This window comes from Corythoichthys intestinalis, chromosome 5, assembly GCF_030265065.1.
Source record: "Corythoichthys intestinalis isolate RoL2023-P3 chromosome 5, ASM3026506v1, whole genome shotgun sequence".
NCBI lineage: Eukaryota > Metazoa > Chordata > Actinopteri > Syngnathiformes > Syngnathidae > Corythoichthys > Corythoichthys intestinalis.
The window spans coordinates 36,027,778-36,051,394 of record NC_080399.1 but is presented as its reverse complement, the minus strand read 5'-3'; the positions used below and the strand labels follow the sequence as shown (position 1 = coordinate 36,051,394).

At 40.5% G+C, this 23,617-nt stretch overlaps 1 protein-coding gene across 4 annotated transcripts in view; it reads right to left on the bottom strand.

Annotated features, from left to right (window-relative positions):
- The window catches only part of reln (reelin), a 241,463-nt gene that overhangs the window by 91,473 nt on the left and 126,373 nt on the right, over window positions 1-23,617 (bottom strand). For all 4 annotated transcript variants that reach the window (XM_057835942.1, XM_057835943.1, XM_057835944.1 and 1 more), the window contains exons 5-24: window positions 21,676-21,708; window positions 21,510-21,588; window positions 21,332-21,428; window positions 21,138-21,189; window positions 18,464-18,569; window positions 18,126-18,366; window positions 17,881-18,026; window positions 11,107-11,258; window positions 10,927-11,042; window positions 9,859-10,067; window positions 9,544-9,672; window positions 9,365-9,474; window positions 9,154-9,220; window positions 8,770-9,003; window positions 7,846-8,007; window positions 6,671-6,907; window positions 6,382-6,574; window positions 4,458-4,570; window positions 2,827-2,964; window positions 2,564-2,750 (exon numbers count right to left, since the gene is read on the bottom strand). In XM_057835942.1, the coding sequence (XP_057691925.1) occupies window positions 2,564-2,750; window positions 2,827-2,964; window positions 4,458-4,570; window positions 6,382-6,574; window positions 6,671-6,907; window positions 7,846-8,007; window positions 8,770-9,003; window positions 9,154-9,220; window positions 9,365-9,474; window positions 9,544-9,672; window positions 9,859-10,067; window positions 10,927-11,042; window positions 11,107-11,258; window positions 17,881-18,026; window positions 18,126-18,366; window positions 18,464-18,569; window positions 21,138-21,189; window positions 21,332-21,428; window positions 21,510-21,588; window positions 21,676-21,708 (2,801 nt within the window). The remainder of the gene's footprint in view (window positions 1-2,563; window positions 2,751-2,826; window positions 2,965-4,457; window positions 4,571-6,381; window positions 6,575-6,670; window positions 6,908-7,845; window positions 8,008-8,769; window positions 9,004-9,153; window positions 9,221-9,364; window positions 9,475-9,543; window positions 9,673-9,858; window positions 10,068-10,926; window positions 11,043-11,106; window positions 11,259-17,880; window positions 18,027-18,125; window positions 18,367-18,463; window positions 18,570-21,137; window positions 21,190-21,331; window positions 21,429-21,509; window positions 21,589-21,675; window positions 21,709-23,617) is intronic.

The following is a 23,617-nucleotide window of genomic DNA, read 5'->3' as shown; positions in this document are numbered from 1 at the left end:
CTTGAAAAAGACATTTTATTTATTGTGTTTCTGTGCGGTACTAATATTGTTGTCTGTTACTTAAAAGAGGCATGGTCTATTGTTTTTTTAGTTGTGATTTCTTAAAAAGTATTTTTGAATTTAGGAGTAAATATTTATTGCGTTTAAATGGATGTGCTTGATCTATTAATACAGTGGAGCAAATAAGTATTTAGTCAACCACTAATTGTGCAAGTTCTCCCACTTGAAAATATTAGAGAGGCCTGTAATTGTCAACATGGTTAAACCTCAACCATGAGAGACAGAATGAGAAAAAAACCAAGAAAACCATTGTTTGATTTTTAAAGAATTTATTTGCAAATCGTGGTGGAAAATAAGTATTTGGTCAATCCCAAAAGTTCATCTCAATACTTTGTTATGTACCCTTTGTTGGCAATAACGGTGGCCAAACATTTTCTGTAACTCTTCACAAGCTTTTCACACACTGTTGCTGGTATTTTGGCCCATTCCTCCATGCAGATCTCCTCTAGAGCAGTGATGCTTTGGGGCTGTCGTTGGGCAACACGGACTTTCACCTCCCTCCACAGATTTTCTATGGGGTTGAGACCTGGAGACTGGCTAGGCCACTCCAGGACCTTGAAATGCTTCTTACGAAGCCACTCCTTTGTTGCCCTGGCTGTGTGTTTGGGATCATTGTCATGCTGAAAGACCCAGCCACGTCTCATCTTCAATGCCCTTGCTGATGGAAGGAGATTTTCACTCAAAATCTCTTGATACATGGCCCCATTCATTCTTTCCTTTACACACATCAGTCGTCCTGGTCCCTTTGCTGGAAAACAGCACCAAAGCATGATGTTTCCACCCCCATGCTTCCCAGTGGGTATGGTGCAATTCAGTATTCTTTTTCCTCCAAACAAGAGAACCTGTGTTTCTACCAAAAAGTTCTATATTGGTTTCATCTGACCGTAACACATTCCCCCAGTCCTCTTTTGGATCATCAAAATGCTCTCTAGCAAACCGCAGACAGGCCTGGACGTGTACTTTCTTCAGCAGGGTGACACGTCTGGCAGGGCCGGATTTGAGTCCCTGGCGGGGCATTGTGTTACTGATAGTAGCCTTTGTTACTGTGGTCCCAGCTCTCTGTAGGTCATTCACTAGGTCCCCCCGTGTGGTTCTGGGATTTTTGCTCCCCGTTCTTGTTATCATTTTGACGCCATGGGGTGAGGAGGGAGTTGAAAGTCCGTGTTGCCCAACGACAGCCCCAAAATATCACTGCTCTAGAGGAGATCTGCATGGAGGAATGGGCCAAAATACCAGCAACAGTGTGTGAAAAGCTTGTGAAGAGTTACAGAAAACGTTTGGCCCCTGTTATTGCCAACAAAGGGTACATAACAAAGTATTGAGATGAACTTTTGGTATAGACCAAAGACTTATTTCCCACCACGATTTGCAAATAAATTCTTTGAAAATCAAACAATGTGATTTTGTTTTTTTTTTTCCCCCACATTCTGTCTGTCATGGTTGAGGTTTACCCATGTTGACAATTACAGTCCTCTCTAATATTTTCAAGTGGGAGAACTTGCACAATTAGTGGTTGACTAAATACTCATTTGCCCCACTGTATACAGTATACTGTATTCTCATTCTGTTGTTGTAAATTGGGTGGGGGGGCGCAATAATATCGCAATAATTTATGAGATAAATTATCGCCCACTAAAATTTGTTATCGCGACAGGCCTAATCTGAATATTTTAAATCTCAATGTTGAATCCAAAATCTAAACGTTAAACATAAATCTCGATCTAAATGTTCAATCTAGATGCTCAATCTAATTGGATTGGGGGGAATCTAAGGTTAGGCATTTGAATTTGTCTATAAGACAAATATTATCTGTATATCTTACAACATTTAGATTGAGTATTTACTTTTAGAATTATATTTGATGTGTAGATTAGATTGAGCATTTTAAAATTTCAATCTCGGATTCAGATTAAACATTCATATTCCGAGCCGCTTATCCTCACGAGGGTCACGGGGGTGCTAGAGTCAATCCCAGCTAACTATGGGCACTAGGCGGGGGTACACCCTGAATCGGTTGCCAGCCAATCGCAGGGCACAAGGAGACAAACAACCATTAGGGCACACACTCATATTCAGAGATAATTTAGAGTGTTCGATCAGTCTACCATGCATGTTTTTGGGATGTGGGGGGAATCCGAAGTATTCGGAGAAGACCTGCACAGGTTCGGGGAGAACATGCCAACTCCACACAGAAGGCCGCAGCCCGGGATTGAACCCTTCATCTCAGAACTGTGAGGAGGACGTGCTAACCACTCTGTCACCGTGCCGCCAGATTAAATATTTAAGATTTAATATTTAGCTTTAAAAATTAGATATAACATTTAATGCTGTATTTTGATTTACCTATATAAAATGTATATGTCTATCTTTAGAAATACTGTTGTAAATGTGTAAAAAAAATAGTGACTCACAAATAATCATTGCTTGAAACTAATTGTCACAACACTTTGCTGATATTTTCAGCATAAGCCTATTTAAAAATGGCACACCAATAATTCTTTACCTTGCTGAAGTAAAGGGATGAACCAGATGATACCACCCCACATCCAACATCAGGGCTGACCACCTCACCACCGATTACTTCTTGCCAAGTAGCTTGCAGTGCATCCTGGGACTCAAAGTCTGAGAAAACACTCGATGAGAGTGGCGACGAGGGCAAGCAGTCTGTACCAGAGTAACCATCGTCACACCTGCCACAGAATAGCTTTCAGCCTCTTACATGTCAAAAATCCAATTTGTCCAAATGTTGTGACCTTAAACGCTGACCTGCAGTGTCCGTGGTCACACCAACCGTGTCCGTGGCACATGTTAGGACATTGCTGGCCGATATAAATGTCATCCAGGGCCCATTCATCCTGCTCTCCGTAGTAGTTCTGGATCCATCGGAAGCGAGTAGCGCTGGACCTGAACATGTATGGGACACAGACATGTTTCATTTGAGATAGACACATTCAGAATTTGCATGGTAAGTACCTCCTTTTATCAAATCCAAAATCATTAAATTAGGGCTGTAAAAATTATCGCGTTAACGGGCGGTAATAAATTTTTTAAATTAATCACGTTAAAATATTTGACGCAATTAACGCACATGTCCCGCTCAGACAGTATTCTGCCTTTTGGTAAGTTTTACAGCAAGGCTTTTTGTGCTGTCTAACAGCGAACTCTTGTGGTCGCTTTGTGACATTGTTTATTGTTTTCTTGCCAGTTCAATATGGCTGCACGACATCTCGGGCTGACGCCTACGTTGTAATGTGCTTATATGATCCTTGGACAAGATTTGTCCGTAAGTATGGTTGTTGTAAAGAATGTACATATTATGTTAGTAAGCGAAATGTTATATTTTTTGTATGAGACGCTTTTTGTTTATGTTTAGTGAACCTGTATAGCGTGTTAAGCTAATGTTGATGCTAATGCAATGCTTGTGTACTTTTTTTTGTAGTTTTACGGACGTCTAAAGAGGACAATGGTTTGAGGCCATTTTATTAATAAATCAGATGAAAAAGGAAGAAGTTTGATTATTAATGCGTCGTTCACTAGCTGTCTAGCTTTGGAAAAAGTACACGCTTCGGAGTGAGGACTGCATAGACAGATTTAAATGACAGTAGAGTGAAATGCCCACTACAGTCCTTATGTACCGTATGTTGAATGTATATTTCCATCTTGTGTCTTATCTTTCCATTCCAACAATTTATTTTACAGAATATTTATACAGTGGGGAGAACAAGTATTTGATACACTGCCAATGGGCAAACCCATTGACAGTGTTCTCCCCTCTGTATAATTTACAGAAAAATATGGCATATTTTATAGAGTTTGAATTGCGATTAATTGCGATTAATTACGATTAATTAATTTTTAAGCTGTGATTAACTCGATTAAAAATTTTAATCGTTTGACAGCCCTACATTAAATTAATAGTTAAAGCAGAACATGATCAAATGTGTTGATAGTAAAGGATACATATTGTGTTTTTGCTTGTACGTCCAGCTGCACAGCTGTGACAAGCAGTAATAAAATCACCTCAGAACCCTTCTGACCACCACCGCTATATTTCCAAATTACAGCCTTGACCCCTTGACCTTTCACCACACTGCAGGAGATAAGCTCACGCTTATCTATAAGTAGGAAAGGCATGAAGGTCAAAATGATTTGTGTGCTTTATGTGCTTTGATGTATGTGCAACCTATGGCTGATGGCACATGCAATCATCATATCTCCAGAGATATGATAGGTTCATAATACCAATCGGTTAGGCCATGTCAACCGTGTGAGTAATGGCAGTACAACAATTGTGGACGACAAGTCACATTACAGGGCCAAAAGGACACAATCGAGTCATGTTGATGATTGCTGCTGCTATTTCTACTACTTCATCTGGTGTATGAAAATTGTTTTACCATGTTTTTTGAGGCAGAGAAAGGGTGATGCGTCTCCAGTTCGTGAACTCTGATGGGTGGTAAACACTGGCAGCGGTAAACTCTGAGCAGCTTGGCATGCCAGGCAGACAGGCCTAAATGGGAGAACAAGACTTGACATATCTTTTCTACCACCACCAGGATCATTTTTTTTTTTTTTGCGCATTTACTTTGACTCATTTTGACTGTAGCCAAGTGACAACAGTAGCGCATACAATGTGTTAATGTACACCGAACATTCGTCCCTGCGCATGACTATACACTTCATTGCATATGAGGAAACAATTGTGATCACACACAAAAGATCTCACTCAGGCCAGGAGTGGCTAATCGGGATGACCGGGACACTTCCCAGTGGGCCGACCTGACCATTGGACCGGTCGTTATATACATTTTTCATGAAGCTGTCAGTTAAACTCACTAATAACGGCATTAACGCAACCTCCCTTTGCGTGATAAATTATAGCCCTTGTAGCATCCCGTAGTTTTGAATTCAAGATCACGCGACTTGCTCTCAATGCCGCCAGCTCTAGGAGAGAGAAACATGCTGTTTCCTTGATCTTGGTAAAACTTAATTTTGGGTTTTAATGGCCGAAATGAGGCACGTTGAGGCAGCGTGACATGCGTGAACCCGTCTGGCTGTTGGCGCGACCCATTATGGTTGTTTTCGAGCATATTTGGATGAAAGTACAGCGATGAACCTATCAACGTGTTGGGCAGCTGGCCGCCCGAGACGCAAAAGCATGCACGGGCAAAAGCACACGGAGGCTCTGGGTGAAATATCCTTGGCCGGCGAAACGTAACTTTGTCTTTTGTAGACCAAAATGTGGCACTCTTGTCATTCATTACTACAATGCAGAGATACAGTAAACTGTGAATGGACATGTAGAATCAAAGAATTTTAATGAGAGCACCACTAAAACCTCCAGCATGGAGGCTCCAGGCACTTCGTGCTTCTGTAGCGGCCGCCCAAAACTCACTATTTTGGGGCACAAAAAGATTAAACCAACAAAGTTGTATATGTCAATTTGCTTGTGATGGCTCATCTCAAGCAGTTCCTCTTAGTACCCCCAAAATAAAATCCACCCAGAGCCCGTGCTTGAGCCCTTGATCTCAGAACTGTCAGCCGACATGCTAACCATTCTTCCTCTGTGCCTCCCTTTTTACAAGTTACTGTATTTGGGGAAAATTCATGTTTACTTCATCTTTACAAGTGTAAAGCAATACGCTTTTCTTGTTTCTAATGAGGCTTAAATTTGATGTAAGGTAAGCACATTGGTTAACTACTTTGCTAATAGGTGTATTTAAAAATCAAAATATAATTTTTCATGAAAAAAAAATGCTACTAATCGCAAGAACTATTTACAGCATGCGATTAATTGCAATTAAAAATTTTAATCGCTTGATAGCACGATTATTACTACAATACTGTATGTCAATACGGTAGGCCATGATATAAAGTGGGACAGTCTGTGGTATGAAACTCCCGGGCTAAAAATGAGTCCCACTCTGGCCCTGAGATTGTCACCCCTCATAAGTGAGAAGATAACCCTTCTTAAAGATTAGTCTTTCCATGTATTTGCCTAAAGCAAAGGGATTATAAATCACTGCGATCATTTCTGTTAGACAAATGGCTGCATTTTAAGCATCCCATTACTTAAACAATACTAAGGGGCTTTATTATGAAACTTATATTCATAATTGTGAATACAGTACGTCTTTCATTGCTCCTTCAAGATCTTTCCACAGGCTTTTTCTAAATCCATCTAATTTCTATCCGGCCTTAATCTGTTCAGTGTCATAGTAGTTTATACCTGCTGACATCAGTGAAAATGGGGACAACACCCTGCACTTGTTGATCATTTTAATATAATGGTTTCAAGAGGTCATGCCGTCTTTCCCTTACCTCTTTGACCAGGTGCCAAGTCAGGCCATGATTGGTGGAGAACTCCAGACGGACTTGAGTGTCAATGTGAGCAGACGATTCACGACCACAGCCCATAACCAGTGAAAACTGCAGACTGTAGGAGGCCCCGATCTGCATTGATTGAGTCTCCACATAGCGAATACTGGAACCAGGGCTGGGCTCACCGGAGAAACTTGAAGGCAAGATAGTAGAAGAAAGCCATTCTGAATCATGGTGTTTATTGGCTGACTGCTTATAATGTGACTTGATAAAAACCCTCTTTGCCTACCTGAGGGTCCAGTCATGCCGACAGTACGGCTGGACGTGACCAAGGTAAAAACCAAGACTTTGTGTGACATCCAATACATTGCTGAAGTCCAGACTTATGGTGTTAAAAAGCACAGAGGTCATGCTGATTTCATCCAGGGCCCAAACGTCATGACCACGTCCTGAGTGGTAAGGTTGCCACCAGCGGAATTGCGCACCAAACTTTCGTGCACCAGTTGGGAGCTCAACAGACACAATTCTATTCAGGAGGGTGGAAAATATTGTGATTCAAAATGTTTTTCTGTGATGTGATCTCGAATTACAACACTGGTAAGGAGGGAATAAGCAATGGTAACAACAATAGCACGAACGTGGTAAAAAATTGATGCCAAGATGTTTTTGTTTTTGTTTTTGAAAATACACCACATGTAAACCACTTTGCTTTATGCTTTCTTTTGTTACTGTCGACAGTAAACCTAAACTGAAAGTGTCAATTAACAGCTTGAAGCCTCTTTTTGAAGGATATTTAATCATTTGACCCGATGCTGCTACCTTTCAGTGTTCATTGTAATTCAAGTTTGTGCTCATATTTCAAAGCAAAAAAATCCACGACATGAAAGTTTGTTAGTATTTTGAAAGCTTGTAAGTCAGGTTCCTCATATGTCAGGGCACTACAGGAACACAGTTCAAAAGCAAGTGTAGTATTGCCACATGGGAGCCGTTCCAGCAGAACAAGGCACTGAGACTGAAAATTGGATAAGGAGGATTTTAGCTATCCCTATTGATTTTTGATGAGCTTTCCAAAATTGCAAAGATATTTAAAATCTGATGAGCGTTAATAAAGCAATCACATTTTTTGTCCTTACAATTTGAGGCTATTCAAAATCATCAAATCTGAGAAAATGATCAAAGAAAACAAGGCACATTTGCCTTTTAAAAGTCATTACAACCAACCAATTTGCAGAATAAATAATGACTGATTGATAGCGTCTTACTTTGACTACACACTAAAGTCGAACATACTTCTCCCGTCTGGCTGTTTTTGTGCCCCACTTAGTCTTCATTGCAGACAAAGATGGCACTAATTGCCTCAATGGGTCCCAGTGGCCCATACAGTCAGCACAAGCTACAAAGTGCTACTGATTTGAATGCTAATAAATTCTTGCCATTCCACTGGAATCTTATACACACACAAACCTTGGCTCATGAAACCCCTGGTAAGCGTAGTGCTGCAACAGAGTCCAGGTTATGCCATTGTCTGTGGAGTAGTGCAACAGAACACCCTCTCCTGCCTGGTCTGGGGCAGGGCAGGAGCTAAGAGTACTTCGGCTGCCCAGTCGGAGGGTGAACTGGAGGTATCTGTATCGGATGAGAGCAGAAATAAGTTTAGCACTGCAGCGTAAAATATAAATAAAATTCACAGAGAAAGCCAAGTTGATTAAACGAAGGGGGGAAAGCTGATCAAGTTTGTGCAAGAAGGAGGAGAATTCATAAACAAAGTCAGAGGTTGTGCGGGGCATTGAAATGATAGATGAGATGATCAAATAAATGAGGACTAAATTAAAGAGCGAAGGCAGAGGCATGAGTGTAAAGTGAGCAAGTTCACATGAGAGCACCACCCATGCATTGTGTTTATATTTATGTGAGACTCAGATTCCTATTTGGCCAGAGATAATCATCTTGCTATTACTGTAGGCAATATTTATTATAACATCTAATCCTTAGTCTGAAGCCAGCAGTGTGGACTGCCACCTCTCTGTCCTTGATCTGGACTTTCATTAGCAGAAGCAATTGTCTGTTTAGGCAGATGCTTACTTAATGATTCATGAAAATGTCATTTAAACACTCGTCCGCTGGCACACAGAGACCTGCAATAATATTCTGTCTAAGATAGTATCTCTAACTTCATCATGATCAAACGTTTTCTGCCTTCCTCTCCTGCCAGTGCTTTCATCTGTAATCAGATTTTTTCTCTCCACCACTCACTGAGCACACTAAATATGATTGAAAGAGGGATTCAAACGAGAGTGAATGCTGAATGACTGGAACATCGCTTGGATCAATCACAAGTGAAGACACCTGAGAAATCAGATCCTACAATGTTATGACCACTTCAATTACCTGGCCTGAGAGCTGTCCAGCGGTGCTGTGACTAGGTGCCTCCTGCTGTCCCTGTTGAAGACCAGTGCCTTGCCGCTTGCCAGAACCCCACAGCCAAAACTGACCTCTGCTCCACGGAGAGAGGAGAAGCTGTGGTAGGAGGAAAGGCGAGGGCTAGAGAAGCCCTCGGACAGGAAGGCCGGGAATGTCTGGGAGGCCAGCTCGCAGGCTGGGCCACTGAAGCCTGGGTCGCATCTGAGAATAAAAGAAGTCCAGATGAGAGGAAGGGAAAACTATGACGACTAATGAAAGATAACATATTTGAATATTTCTGGGTAGGCTGTAAGTCATTAAGTGGATGATACATTTTGCAGCATGGATAGTATCTAAAGAAGAAGGACTTACTTGCAGCCAGTGCGAGAACAATGTCCTCTCCCAGAGCAGAAGCGGAGACAGGCTGGACCAATATACACTGAAGTACACACATGGAAATTGAATGATGCTCTCCTATAATTATTTGGGTTTGACTACAGAAATGAGTCTTCATACACAAGCTTATTGTATTGCAATGTATCTGCTAAAGGATATGGAGCAAAATAACTTAGATGGTTCTAACCATTGTCAATGGCCCACATGTTGCCCAATCCGGTGCCAGACTGTTTCCAGCGAAAGCGTGTGCTCTCAGTCAGGGCAGCGTTGGGCAGAGGAATAGAGATCCTGGTCCACCTGCAGAAATGCAACACAATGCATCACACATTGACATCATGCACATGCAGTGAGTCCTGTGTGTCCTACCCGCTGTAGTTGTCAGAAGAATAGATGGTACTGTGAGGCAGGTGAGGTCCAGCACAAAGCTCTGGCAGACACTCAGTGTGGAGAAGAGACCAAGAACGACCGTGATTGGTGGAAAAATCCAGACTCACACTGAGGACAAAGACAGATTAGTTAAAAAACAAACAAACAAGAACCTAATATCTTACATGCTATGTAAATATATTCCACAGCTGCTGTTCATGCCGCAGGAACTGTTAACGCTTGTAATACTTTTTAAATTGCTTAAGAACAAAAATGTTGAACGATTGTTTTACCCTATTTTTTAATGCAACCCACCTGTTGGCAGGCTGGTAGGAGCCGCAGCCGAGGTTGATGGAAAACTGCACAACATGTGTGTGCGTACCAGGCAACACAGGCAGGAGCTGCATGAAATCCATGGCCCACACGTGGCGGTTGGCGCCCCCGTGTGAGACCTGTTCGAGGCAGATCTGAGAGGCTGGTGTTTGGAGCTCAGAGGGCAGTGCCACCGAAACCACCGCAGGTGTCTACGCAGGAAGATTTACAATAGAGGGGGAGATGAGGAGTAGTGGGTACCTTACGGGGTCATTCCATGAGAACACAACCAAAGTTGAAAAAATATTTTCAGGTGAACGATTATGATTTGGCTCAAGATTATTCAGGAGCTACCGTCACATGAGTAACCAGCACATGCACAATTCCATATCTATATTCTAATTGGTTTCGTGGAAAAATTGGGTTTGATCCCATCATTTTTTTGGCCCTATTGATCGCAAACTTATATTTATAGAGGTTTTGGTGGTCAATACAATAATTTCAAAATAAAGCAGCGTTAAAAGCTGAAATTTGATTCTTGATAAACTTGATAATCTATATGATATTCTTCTGTCAGAATTGTTCTATTTTCAGCTTCGAGTTATGAGACTCAAATGTGTGTCTTTATGTAAGCGGAAACTTAAAAAGTCAATTTTTAACACCCCCTTTTGAGGAAAAGAACACTTAAAAGACAGTAAATTATGTTAGATTGAGGACAGGTCTGTGTGATTAAAAAAGACTGGCTGGATACCAGCATCATTTCACTATTTTTTTTTTTTTTTTGTCAGGATAAAAAGAGACTGGAGCTACAACTACTATATTTATTTTTTTTAGAACATCATACATAATATTAAATAGGTTTTAGCTCCAGTCTCTTTTTATTCCGGAAAAAAAACAAGAAATGATGTGTTTTTGGGCTGTTACCCTGTATAACTACTGTAATTTTTGTCAGTTCCAGACTTTTTACTGCACAAGTGTCAATCATAAGGTTTAGGGTAACACATTTTCCAGAATACCCTCCTTGACTCAAGTTACAGTAGGTGCTGAATCTAATTTGTGGCTGCATCTCACCCGATAGGAAGAATATGGAAGGGTGTCCAGGATGACACGTTCCCTCTTGCCTTCCGACCTTCCAAATAGAATCACATTGTGATCATGTGACTCCCCAGGATCGCATTCACCACCACCTGCAGAAAGAGGACCACCCTCAGGAATCTAAAGTCAAATAATAGATTGTTGTTTGTTGTGTACCCATAGAAAAGTGGAAGCGGAGGTTGCCATATGAAGTTGTGTCGATATACGGCGTACACACTCTCCTTCGCCCGTCCATCTCAAACACCAGCGCCGAGCCAGACTCGATCTCACCACACTGGGTGCCGTAGACAGCTCCTTGTATGTCCCAGCTGAGGGAAAGCACGCAAATGGTCAGTTTGAATAGAAACCAGGAAAACCTACGAAGCTACGTTTTTCCAGGATGGATGGCGTACAGTGTCTGCAGACATGTTTGTGCACAGTTGTGAGATGATCCTCATAATCACCGACAGAAGTTAACTCAGTGTGTCAACCCTCCCCTAGGTTTCCTTATCCCTTCTGCTTCCGTTACGAGAATGTAAAATAATATTATGCAGGCTGGTGCCTGTTTGTGTTTGTCAGGGCTGTCCTATTGGGTTAAATAATGTTGGTGGTGGGTATCATTACCACAATTCTGACTGTGTGAGCCCATGACACCTGACGAGTGTGACAGGCCCGCAGTGAAGGATGATGGTGGAAAGCCACACTAGTGTCATGCTTGCCTCAATCTGGTAGAAAAATGCACGGGTAGATAATTGTTTTGTGGGAGTAACACACATTGCTATTTTTTACTCTCTACTATTAGACATGGGCCACTGGCAATACTTTGGCTCTCTGCTAGTACGTGTTTCTCACTGTGAACAGATGGATTTCTGTCTGTGAAACAGTCAGAAGCATGACATACCTGCATGTCACATCACATGACAGGTGCACATGCACATGGCACCTTTGCTTATCACTAGTACCGATTGGACTTTTTGTAAGTCGCTCTCATTTAAGACTCATCTTACTTCACACAGATTGGTTATTCAAACAAATCGCAGTCAGGAGTTAAGTACAGCTTTTTACACATTGTTCTTTTATCACCGTGGGATAAAACCCAGAGGGCATAATAATGCTCCTGCATTGATCCTAAGGACCTCAAGATTACGTTTAAAGCTCCCAAGAGGTTTAGCTGTGTAAAAATAGTTCTGATCATTATAATTGTAATAGGTAAGAGCTTACAATGACCTCATTCACTGACGGCGATAGCAGTGAACTCCATTTTAAAGAAAAAGTTTAAACCATAAATATACCACAAACTCTGATTCCAAAACATGTTTTCAACTAATCAACTCATCGATTCATTTACCAATAAATTCATATGGCGGAAAACACAGACAAGACTGAAAAAGTAGTTTCTGCTCTTGCACCCCTCTTTGAAATAAACTGCTGTATTTTAAGCCAAAAGAACTGTTGTGTTTGATAGAACAAAAACTCATTGGCAGTGTATCAAATACTTGTACTCCCCACTGTATGTTGCCATAACAGATTCATAGTGCATTAAGCCCCCGAACTATTTTTAATTAGTCCGTTTTACCCTGGAAACCCATTTTACAGACGTCGCACAACCGCTTTTGTTTCAACCCAGCCATTAAAAGATGGTAATTAATTATATTTATTATTCAAAATATCTGTCATTTTTAGCTTAGAATCATTAACTGATGTCTAATATTTAGTTATGTCTAATATTTAGTAAAAAAAAAAAAAAAAAAAAAAAAAAAAAACTTAAAAAAAATTATTCATTCGCGTATTTCAAACTTTTAAACAAATTACGTACCAATGAAAAAAATGGTGTCCGTAAATAAGTCACGGATATCTACTTCATAACTATCTCTTAATTGTATTTTTTTTGTTACTGTCGCATTTTCTATGATATATTAGATTAAAATCGATATAAACAAAGACAAAAAAAACAAAAAAACAAAACAAAAAAAAAACGTTTAGACTGGGGAAATATAGGAAAAAGAAAATCTTGACCACTCCTTGATGTCTCCGATTTCTGCATAGCGAACCTTGTATATTACCATTTTTCACACATGAAATCCCCCCAAAATCCGGCTGTGGCCATTCACAGCTGTGTCTTATACATGCTACATGGAGTTTTTTGATAGAAACACGGTAAGTACCCGACAATATCTCGTTAAAATCATGGCATCCATATTTATGCTTTCATGCTCTCACCTCTAGTTAGGGTTTCACTGTTTACATTTAATTAAATTTAAATGCCCTCCTGTTCAATTTTTTTCCTCCCTCAGAAAATTGAGATTTTAAGCTTTCCAATGGTGTATCACACATGCATATCGGACAATTTTGAAAGTTGGCCAAATTGGGGGTCTCAAAGCGGAACTTCAAGTCACCTAAATGTGTTTTCCGCCATATACTGTATGTGTGTGCGCGCGTGTGTGGGGTGTGTGTGTGTGTGTGTGTGTGTGTGTGTGTGTCATCAAACCTCCTAAAACCACTGAAATGCTGATAAAACTGCTTTAGGCAGTTATTCCTCTAACACAGTGCTTCTCAATTATTTTCTGTTACGCCCCCCCCCCAAGGAAGACGTAAATGTTTCGCGCCCCCCCAAATTCTGCCGCCACTGTAAATAGTATCATTTGCCTATAATATTACTATTATAAGTACGTCTCTGCCTCATATTGTCATTTTTTTCTATTACAGAAAATAACAGAGATCAACTTATAAAGTATAACTTTATCAACATTGTTTTGTTTGTAACAGAAAAGACTTAACGCGCATCAATTTGCCTGAATTGGGAAAAAAAAAAAAAGTCACATCCAAACATCCAAACTGTAAAAATACACTCAAGGTACATTTTTAAAATTTGATCATCAAAAATAAAATCAGTAAATAATAACAAATTCAAATTGATTAGAAACATTAACTCATGAGGACAATATGCCAAAAAATTTTACTGAAAAAACAAAACTGAATAGAAGGGGGGGGGTGTCTTTGGACAAAAGGACAGTTTTTATTTTCGCTGCTCACAGTAGCACCTCCAGTTTGCAATAGTGTGGGGTTATTTTCCACTGAGCATGCTAACAGTGCTCACTGGTTTACTTGTATAACGCTGACAAAGCGGGACGATTATTGGCAATATTCGGCACGTTTTCGCTGAAAAACAACCAAGCGGCTTATCAATGAGATTGGGGTCTAATGTCTTTAAGTGGCGTCTTAATTGATTTGGCTTCCGGCTGTCCGCTATAATCATTTTTAGACACAGTAAACAGTGGTTTTCCTCACCTACCACTGTATTAAATGTCAAAGCCAAAAGGCAAACGGCCCGAAAAAAGCGCATTCTCGGTGGCCGAGGGAGAACCGTAGGTGACGGCGGTCGTCGTGACGATCCCAAGCCGAAAATGGCACGTCTCGGGCGGACACGTGAGAACCAGAGAAGACTGCGCTGCGTGAGTCCGGCCGGATGCCGCCGGAAAACGGCTTTCGAAAACGGCGCACAGCTCTTCATATCTCTCGTCTGTGTGCTCTTGCTTACGTCAAAAGTACTGCGCGCACTTTGAAAATGAGAGCGCCACTGCCACCCACTGAGTGGATGTGCAAGTACACTTTATTCTAGTATGGCAAAAAGAGAGCGAGAGAAAAAAAAAGCATGTTCCCCGAGGTCACATGCGCCACCCCTGGCATCGCTCTGCGCCCCCCTGGGGGGGCGCGCCCCACTATTTGAGAAGTACTGCTCTAACACATGCAAACAAAATAATGCTTTTCATTCAAAATTGGTTTTTCTTTCAATGATTGGCAAAATAAAAGTTAACAAAAACAGCAGTAACCTCAACCTCCATCTCCTTATTTCCCCCCACATTTCTTAAATGCAACAACGTAAATTTTAACTATTTGAGAAGATAATGTAAACGTTTACTTTTCATTTTTTTCTTTAATTAAGATATACGTCAAACGTTCCTCCAGTACAACCAATATGCAAATTTAGTAAATAATATCACCCCAATCTGCAAAATAAAGTCAGCTAGCTTAGATGCTACGAATGCTAACGTATTTACACTTCTCTCAGGGCAAATTGCTAAACATAACTAAACAAACAGTATCGCCAAACGTAACCACAAATGCCTACACAAACATACAGTCCATCAACAGACACAACTTACAGCCCCATGTGGGCCAAACCAGAGCTTAGCTGTCACTTAGCCATGTCAGACATGTCTGGTTCTCAGTCATAAAAGGTAAGAGTCCAGCTGCACTCAACACCGCCACCAGAGGGCATCATTTGACAAAATACAATACTTTAAAGATAAACCATCACACTTTGGGTTTTGACAGTTGCCAGCGTTCCGGCATACCGGCTGGGAAAGTCATGGCGGAACGGCGTTCCGAGCCGTTCCGGCCCACTTTCACCCCTGCCCACAACAAAATGGTAATGGAGCTCCTCCCACCATACTTCCCATTACTCAATCCCATAAGAGAATTTTTCTCCACATGGAGATGGCAAGTGTATGATCGCCAGCCTCACACTCAGATGATTCTTCTGGATGCCATGAATGCAGTATGCAGTGACATCACAGCGGATGCATGCACAGATAAGGCCTTCAAGAAGATTCTTTCCATTTGGTATAGCAAGAGAGGACATCCATTGTGACGTGGATGGTGGCCCAACAGGGAGGAATGTTAAGATGTGTAGAAAGAATGGGGATAAAATCCTGACATGAAGCACTTAAAGATTAGTTGTGCTGATTGTTTATGTTTACATTTCTAATTTTGCTCTTGTTTTTTTCATTGTGATACTCAGTACTGTCTTTTGCTTTCTGTATCACAGTGATATGGTCTGTCAGGAAATTGTATAAACAGCAAAAGTGTCAACTGAATCTTGTCCAGTCTTATGCAATCACACACAATGGTGTAATTTGCAATTTTCTTACGTAAACCATCTTCAGCATCAGAGCCTTACCCCAGAGTAACTGTTCAATTGAGAGCATGACTAAGCCATTTGACTTTCTTGTATGTCCACAATGAAACAAGGACTCGTCACTTTGACAGCAGTGACATGTTCATTGATACAGAAATTTAATTTTGAGCGATAGACTAAGTAATTTGCACAAAAAACTGTTTTTTGCAGGCAATCCATGTTGTTTTGCGACTTGTGCGACATTTTGTGAGGATTGAACAAGTAATTTTGAGAATTTCAATTCTGATCTGAGAAACATACCAAAGCAATTGAGAAAAACTAAGTATATACATATTTATATGTATATACAGTAATGTACACTCACCGGCCACTTTATTAGGTACACCTGTCCAACTGCTTGTTAACAATTAATTTCTAATCAGCCAATCATATGGCGGCAACTCAGTGCATTTAGGCATGTAGACATGGTTTAAGACAATCTCCTGCAGTTCAAACCGAGCATCTGTATGGGGAAGAAAGGTGATTTGAGTGACTCTGAACGTGGCATGGTTGTTGGTGCCAGAAGGGCTGGTCTGAGTATTTCAGAAACTGATCTACAGGGATTTTCTCGCACAACCATCTCTAGGGTTTACAGAGAATGGTCCGAAAAAGAAAAAATATCCTGTGAGCGGCAGTTCTGTGGGCGGAAATGCCTTGTTGATGCCAGAGGTCAGAGGAGAATGGCCAGACTGATTCGAGCTGATAGAAAGGCAACACTGACTCAAATAACAACCCGTTACAACCAAGGTAGGCAGAAGAGCATCTCTGAACGCACAGTACATCGAACTTTGAGGCAGATGGGCTACAGCACCAGAAGACCACGCCGTGTGCCACTCCTTTCAGCAAAGAACAGAAAACTGAGGCTACAATTTGCACAAGCTCATCGAAATTGGACAATAGAAGATTGGAAAAACGTTGCCTGGTCTGATGAGTCTCGATTTCTGCTGCGACATTCGGATGGTAGGGTCAGAATTTGGCGTCAACAACATGAAAGCATGGATCCCTCCTGCCTTTGTATCAATGGTTCAGGCTGGTGGTGGTGGTGTAATGGTGTGGGTAATATTTTCTTGGCACTCTTTGGGCCCAATTGGGCATCGTTGGAATGCCACAGCCTACCTGAGTATTGTTGCTGACCATGTCCATCCTTTTATGACCACAATGTACCCAACTTCTGATGGCTACTTTCAGCAGGATAATGCGCCATGTCATAAAGCTGGAATCATCTCAGACTGGTTTCTTGAACATGCCAATGAGTTCACTGTACTCAAATGCCCTCCACAATCACCAGATCTCAATTCAATAGAGCATCTTTGGGATGTGGTGGAACGGGAGATTCGCATCATGGATGTGCAGCCGACAGATCTGCACCAACTGTGTGATGCCATCATGTCAATATGGACCAAACTCTCTAAGGAATGCGTCCAGCACCTTGTTGAATCTATGCCACGAAGAATTGAGGCAGTTCTGAAGGCAAAAGGGTACCAACCCGTTACTAGCATGGTGTACCTAATAAATATGTTATAAATTCACAAAGCTTCACAAACGTTCAATTTGCAAACACTGCCTGTGACGCGAAAGCCTTGTTTACTTAGACATCAGCATGGAATGCGGCCTCCTCACTGAGAGCGAGGTTAGTTTTTTCCCTCAACTCTTCCTCTTCCAGCTTATAGGGTGTCATTTGCACACTTTCCTTTATGACAAGCCAAAGTGTTATATGACAAATCTAGGTTTCCATAGATGCTCTTCTGACACACTTTCTTGAGGCTTCACACAAATGTTTCCAGCTGATTGACGATTTCTTCCATTTTAATTACGGAAAAATGCATAGTATGTCTGCTCTTCTCTAAGCTCAGTTTTTACTCATTCAAATTTTTGACCAGTTGAGTGAGAACTAACTGATTTTAGAAAACAAAATGATGTCAATGCTTTTAAGACATTGTAAAATATCAGTCAGTTGAAAGTGGTGATTGCGTATGACCATTATCTTGACTTACTTTGAGGGTGGGTTCTCAAAATCCTCTTCCCAGTAGCTTCTTCCCTCTTCACGGTGCAGGTCAATGTCTCTGCTGGAGGCGAAGTTGTACCCGACTGCCTCACCCCCATGGAAATACAAAGAGTTCCCCTCTGACTGGCAAGCATGCTGTAAACAAAGTTTATTGTGTAAGATGATCATATTTGAGAAAAATCATGGTTTGGCTATCGTTTGTGAGGTACGGACACTTCAATTATGTAAGCATACTTTGACAGTAGCACCGGGGAAAAAGAGCCAATTGGCAGTGTCTGGGGGGTCCAGATTGTCCTCCATGAGGGGAACTTGATGGACAGCATTGACCAGCAATACATTGTCCAATCCCCAGCAGGACTCATAGCCTTCGGGGTCTTGTGGAGCTTCCTGAGACCAGCGCAGATGGACATTCTCTGCCTTGGACCTCTGTGGCATTGGAAGAAGGTGGACGAAGGTGCTGCTGTTGGTAGGAGCTCTACAAGACACACAGTTTATAGGTTTTGAATCACTTAGGTGTGGTGGCTATATTTGCAAATGAAGTACACACAGCTATTTAAAAAGAGGGAAGGGACCTGATCTTCTCCAATGTGATCCAGTCAGAAGTGTTGGTGTTTCCGTTAAGGCTGTATGATACGATGATGCTGGGGTCTGAGTAACTGAAACGACAGGAGCCTGAACCTGGACAACAGAAATAATGTTAAGATGCTGGTAATGCAAACTCAATATGTAAAATTATCATTTCTTTTAGTATTTCTGAGTTCCATTTACACTTGTCACATTAAATGTAACAATGTAGAAATAAGTGACAGGAGAATGCTGTTGAGGGATTGGATTGGGATGTGTCGAAAAGAAATTCTCATAATAACTAGAAAATGCAATTTCTGGATAAATTACATCAGAATGCTCTCATGCTGGTCAGTATACTCCTGTAGATTTTGGTACACTAATGATTTTGGGGACAGTTGTAGGCCACTTCTTGTTAAATTTCGGTCACGTCCTGTTGATTTTGGGGCAATTCTGGGATACATTCTGTAGATTTTTGTTCACTTCCTATTGGTGTTATACTTGTATAGCGTTTTTCCACCTTTCAAGGTGCTCAAAGCGCTTTACGCTATTAATTTCGTGCTTTTCCAGGTTACCTCCCGTTTATTGTTGGAGCATTTTGGAATTTCTACCTGTTAACTTAACGTCACTTAAATGAATTTAAAAAAAAAAAAAAAGTTTTTGTAGGGTCCTATTTAAATATCAGTGAGATTTAATTGGTGATTTAAAGTGTGGACATCTGAGGAGTGTCAATATACAGTGTATGTGGCAATATGTTGAAACTAGGGCTGTCAAAATTATCGCGTTAATGGGCGTTAATGAATTTTTTAAATTAATCACGTTAAAATATTTGACACAATTAACGCATGCACTGAATGACCCGCTCACGCATTGCCTCTAACAGATTACAATGACGCCATTTATGGACATTAAGAGTGAAGGGAATGCCACTGGCCGCTTGGGGGCAGCGCCGTTCCATACTAATGTTATTCCTTCTACTAGCGGGAGAATTAGTAGTTGTGAAACGTTTATGCTGTTACATTGTGCTATTTGTCCTCCACGCAGTTTTCTTTCTTTTAGTGGCAATTATGTGTCTCTTGTTGTATTTTGGGTAAGATATGTACAGAGATATATACAGGCGTGCAAACTTGCCACCTTTCGGTGAAATTTCGCCGTTTTGAAATCAAAATGGGTCATTCTTCTAAATCACGAAGATCCGAGGAGGAAAAAAATGGGGGGGGGGGGGTTGTCAACAAGCGAGTGAAACCGTTAACTTAAAAACCGTAGTCCATGCTCAAAACTACACTCTAGTCCAGGGGTCCCCATCTGCCGGGCCGCAGACCGGTTCCGGTGCGCATTTACTACCGGGCTGCACAGAAATAATAATTTAATAGCGACCGTATTCTGGCCCAATTAACCCTGTGCCCCTGCTTAACACACCAATATCCCTGTCTACTCTAGATATAATACTACGGGATAGATTAGAATGTCGTCATAGAAATCCATTGATTGGACTACTTTTAAGAACTACAAGTCTTTCTATCCGTGGATCACTTTAACAGAAAGAATGTTAATAATGCCATTTGTGGATTTATTGTTATAATAAACAAGTACAGTACTTATGTACAGTATGTATATATCCGTCTTGTGTCTTATCTTTCCATTCCAACAATAAGTTACAGAAAAATATGGCCTATTTTAAAGGTGGTTTGAATTGCGATTAATTACGATTAATTAAATTTTAAGCTGTGATTAACTCGATTAAAAATTTTAGTCGTTTGACAGCCCTAGTTTAAACATAAATGATGTGCATTGGAAAAGTACAGTATTTGAACGTGTAAAATGACAGTTTGTAAACTATTTTCTAGTTTATGAAACAGAAATAAAGAAAATTGTATGACGCAACAGAATTATTCAAAACCACAAATATCTTTTTAGGCCAACCACATGAATGGCTGTCCATTTTCAAGTGGTCAAATAAATTATTCTTTAAAACCTTGATATGGGTCGACTACTTTTGTGACGTGATTGTGCGTCTGCTTTGGAACGTGGTGGGTTCAAAGGTCTCTAATGGAGGATGCCAGTGCCTGCATCCCCAACTGTTTACTCCCGCTGACGGTGTACAACATCTATAGTTTGTCAATGTCCGTAAGTACTGTACTGCACTGCTCCCTACATGAAGCATCCATCACTTAACTGCACAGTTTCGACTGTATGAACCCACATGTACGACAAAACAGTACTACAAAAGCGAAAGATGAAAGGGAAAAAGGGAATGATGTGTTCAGTTGTGCCTTCCCATGAGAACCTCCGGCTGCATATAATGGCCATGAAAAATAGAACATCTCTAAAAACTCTGCCATGGCCTTCTGGGTGCCTCGAGTAAAAGATTCATAAGTGATGTGGATGTGAACTGTTTTGTGTACACAAAGGCAAAGTGACGTTAGCACAAGAGATGTCTATTTCCCGGAGCTACATGAGCACTTATTGTCCAGACTGAAGATTGACGCATGCAGCCTCTTCGGTGTTTGGACAAAGTTAAAATGCCTCGCGCGCAAGCTTATTTAATACAAAATGTATTGCCGTCAGCAGTCGAAAATGATTTTGATTCTAAGGGTTCGAGAAAAATGCATTTTCAATTCATGGCATTTAGGTGGCGGGGCCCAAATCCCTGGCGACACCCTGAGTGCATGTAATACTTACCCAGGGCAAATTGAAGGACAGATGCTGTGCTGGTGTTGAGTGCGACAGTGGTCTATAGGGCAAAGAAAAAAGGGGGATTCTAGGACATTATTGCATCACTATCAAATGAGCCAAAATTAGAAGAATCATCATATATCCAAGCAAAAAAAGTTGTGTGATTTTTTTTTTTTTTTTTTAAATTTGTGCAATCTTACCAGCTCACGCTCTCCACGGGACTCACAGAATGTTATTGCTCTGCCATGCATAAGAACCCCACACTGCTCACCTAGCTCACAGTTTGTGCACTCAGACCTGCGCAGGAATTGCAACATCACAAATTTGAACAAGAGAGTGAATGTGACTCAAAAGATCGAAAAAGGATCCGATATTTACCAGATTGTTGTATCCAGCTCCCCTTCCAAATTGGAATCAAAGTCATCACGCAGCACAGCATGGTTCGCGTGGACTTCCACTACACACGCACATGCATACAATTTGCTCCACATTAGACACTATTTGCACTTCATAATGCTTTAAGACAGGAAAAGAAATGACTCACATAGACTTGGTCTCAAAGGGGACTCTGTTGGAGCTGAAACAGAAAGAAACCGAGTCACTATCAGAAGCAAGAAAGATTAGGAATTGATATGTAGTCCCTGACTATAAGTCTTCTACGACTGGTGTGAGTTAAATTTCCCTTGTGGAAACTACACTTAGTAAATTACAATTGGAAAGTTTTAGATCAATAATTAAATATAGTGAAAAAACAATGTACCGTATTGGCCCGAATATAAGACAGTGTTTTTTGCATTGAAATAAGACTGAAAAAGTGGGGGTCGTCTTATATTCGCGGTCTAGACATTATACCCATTCATGACGCTACATGGAGCCCGATATCATTGAAGCGATGTTCTGTCATGACAGATCTCAGCTACTCTCAAGTTTAACCAGTTTGCATTATTTTATTGCAATGTTTTTCTTTATTCAGATTTGTTTCAAGACGACAGTTACAGTTAGACTTCACTTTGATGGTTAATGCAGTTATTGCAATTTTGTTGTTTTATAACAATAGATTGGTTTATTTACATTCCAAAAACCAGAAGCCATTCATTTACGAATGTGATTGCACTTTAGTTTAAATATTTAAATGTTCAGATATTAAGATTTGAATGAGCCAAAATAACATGCTTTTTCTCTCAAATATATTGTTATAATCATGTTTTTCAGATGTACTGCAATTATTTTCTGTATAAAGTAAGTTTATCTACGAAAAACATGGACCTTAACAACCACATTGTATGCCATTGAGGATAGTATGCAACCAATTTAATTGGTTTCATCTTGGGCCACAGTTTAAAGGGAAAGAAAGAACCTTTATCATGTGCATCACAAACAAACAAACAAACAAACAAACAAACAAACAAACAAACAAACAAACAAACAAACAAACAAACAAACAAACAAACAAACACAGAACTTAAATTGTTGTGAGCTGTAACAATAGAGAAAAACATATGCCTGTATTTCCAGGAAGTGGCCTCCCAACATGGGGACTAGGGAGACTCTTGTAATCTACTTGTAGACTTGGCCACATATGTGGAGTATAACATTCAAAACCAATTGTAGCCTGGTGCAGTAGTATTATGTTGCATTATATACCATCATAACAGTATACTGTATGTGTCATCTTTAAGAGAATAGATGTGATGGAGGGATTACTGTAAATCGTCCCTGTGGGGATTTGGGTAATAAACATAGAGTAACTTAAATAATTGTAAACGATTGTAATCAACATTTACCAGGGATTTTATCTGCAATTGAGAGTTGTAATACCCTCATCATGGCAAGCAGGAATTTGCATGTTGAATTTCAGCCCATTCTATGTACTAATCCAAGAAGAGATTTGTGTATGCCGCCCTCTAGTGGTTGGATGCCATTACTGGGGTGCCAGCCCAGCGTCAGTCAATGTAAACAGTAACGTTAGCTGCTGTTGGATGTGTGCTCACTTCTGCTATGGCGGACGGAGTATTTCCAGTCGTTTTGGTTGGATTCGTCAATATATGTTGCGACACTTGTCCAACTCATCATCCCTCAACTATAATTTTTACTTTGCGTTCCAGGACTTTATGATTTACAAATTAAGCACTTGGTATAACTAACATTACACAATGGTTGCACTTGTAGCGATACATTTTTTGTGTTTAAATATTATTTTCTCAGTTATCAGAAATAGATTTGCGATTTGCATACTTGAATACATTGACCAACCTTCATTCAAATGAAGGTAATTTTTAGGGGTTGCCTGTCCCTTTTAATAATATAACTCGAAAATTGGTTCAGAAAAATGCCCTAACCTTATCAAAACTGAAGCAATATTTATTGCTTGAGTACATAAGCGGTGACCAAAAAGTGTCATTGCCTGACTTTCCCATATATGAATCTGAACATACAGTATGAATAAAAATTATTTTTCGAACAGATCATGTGACTGTTACTAGCAT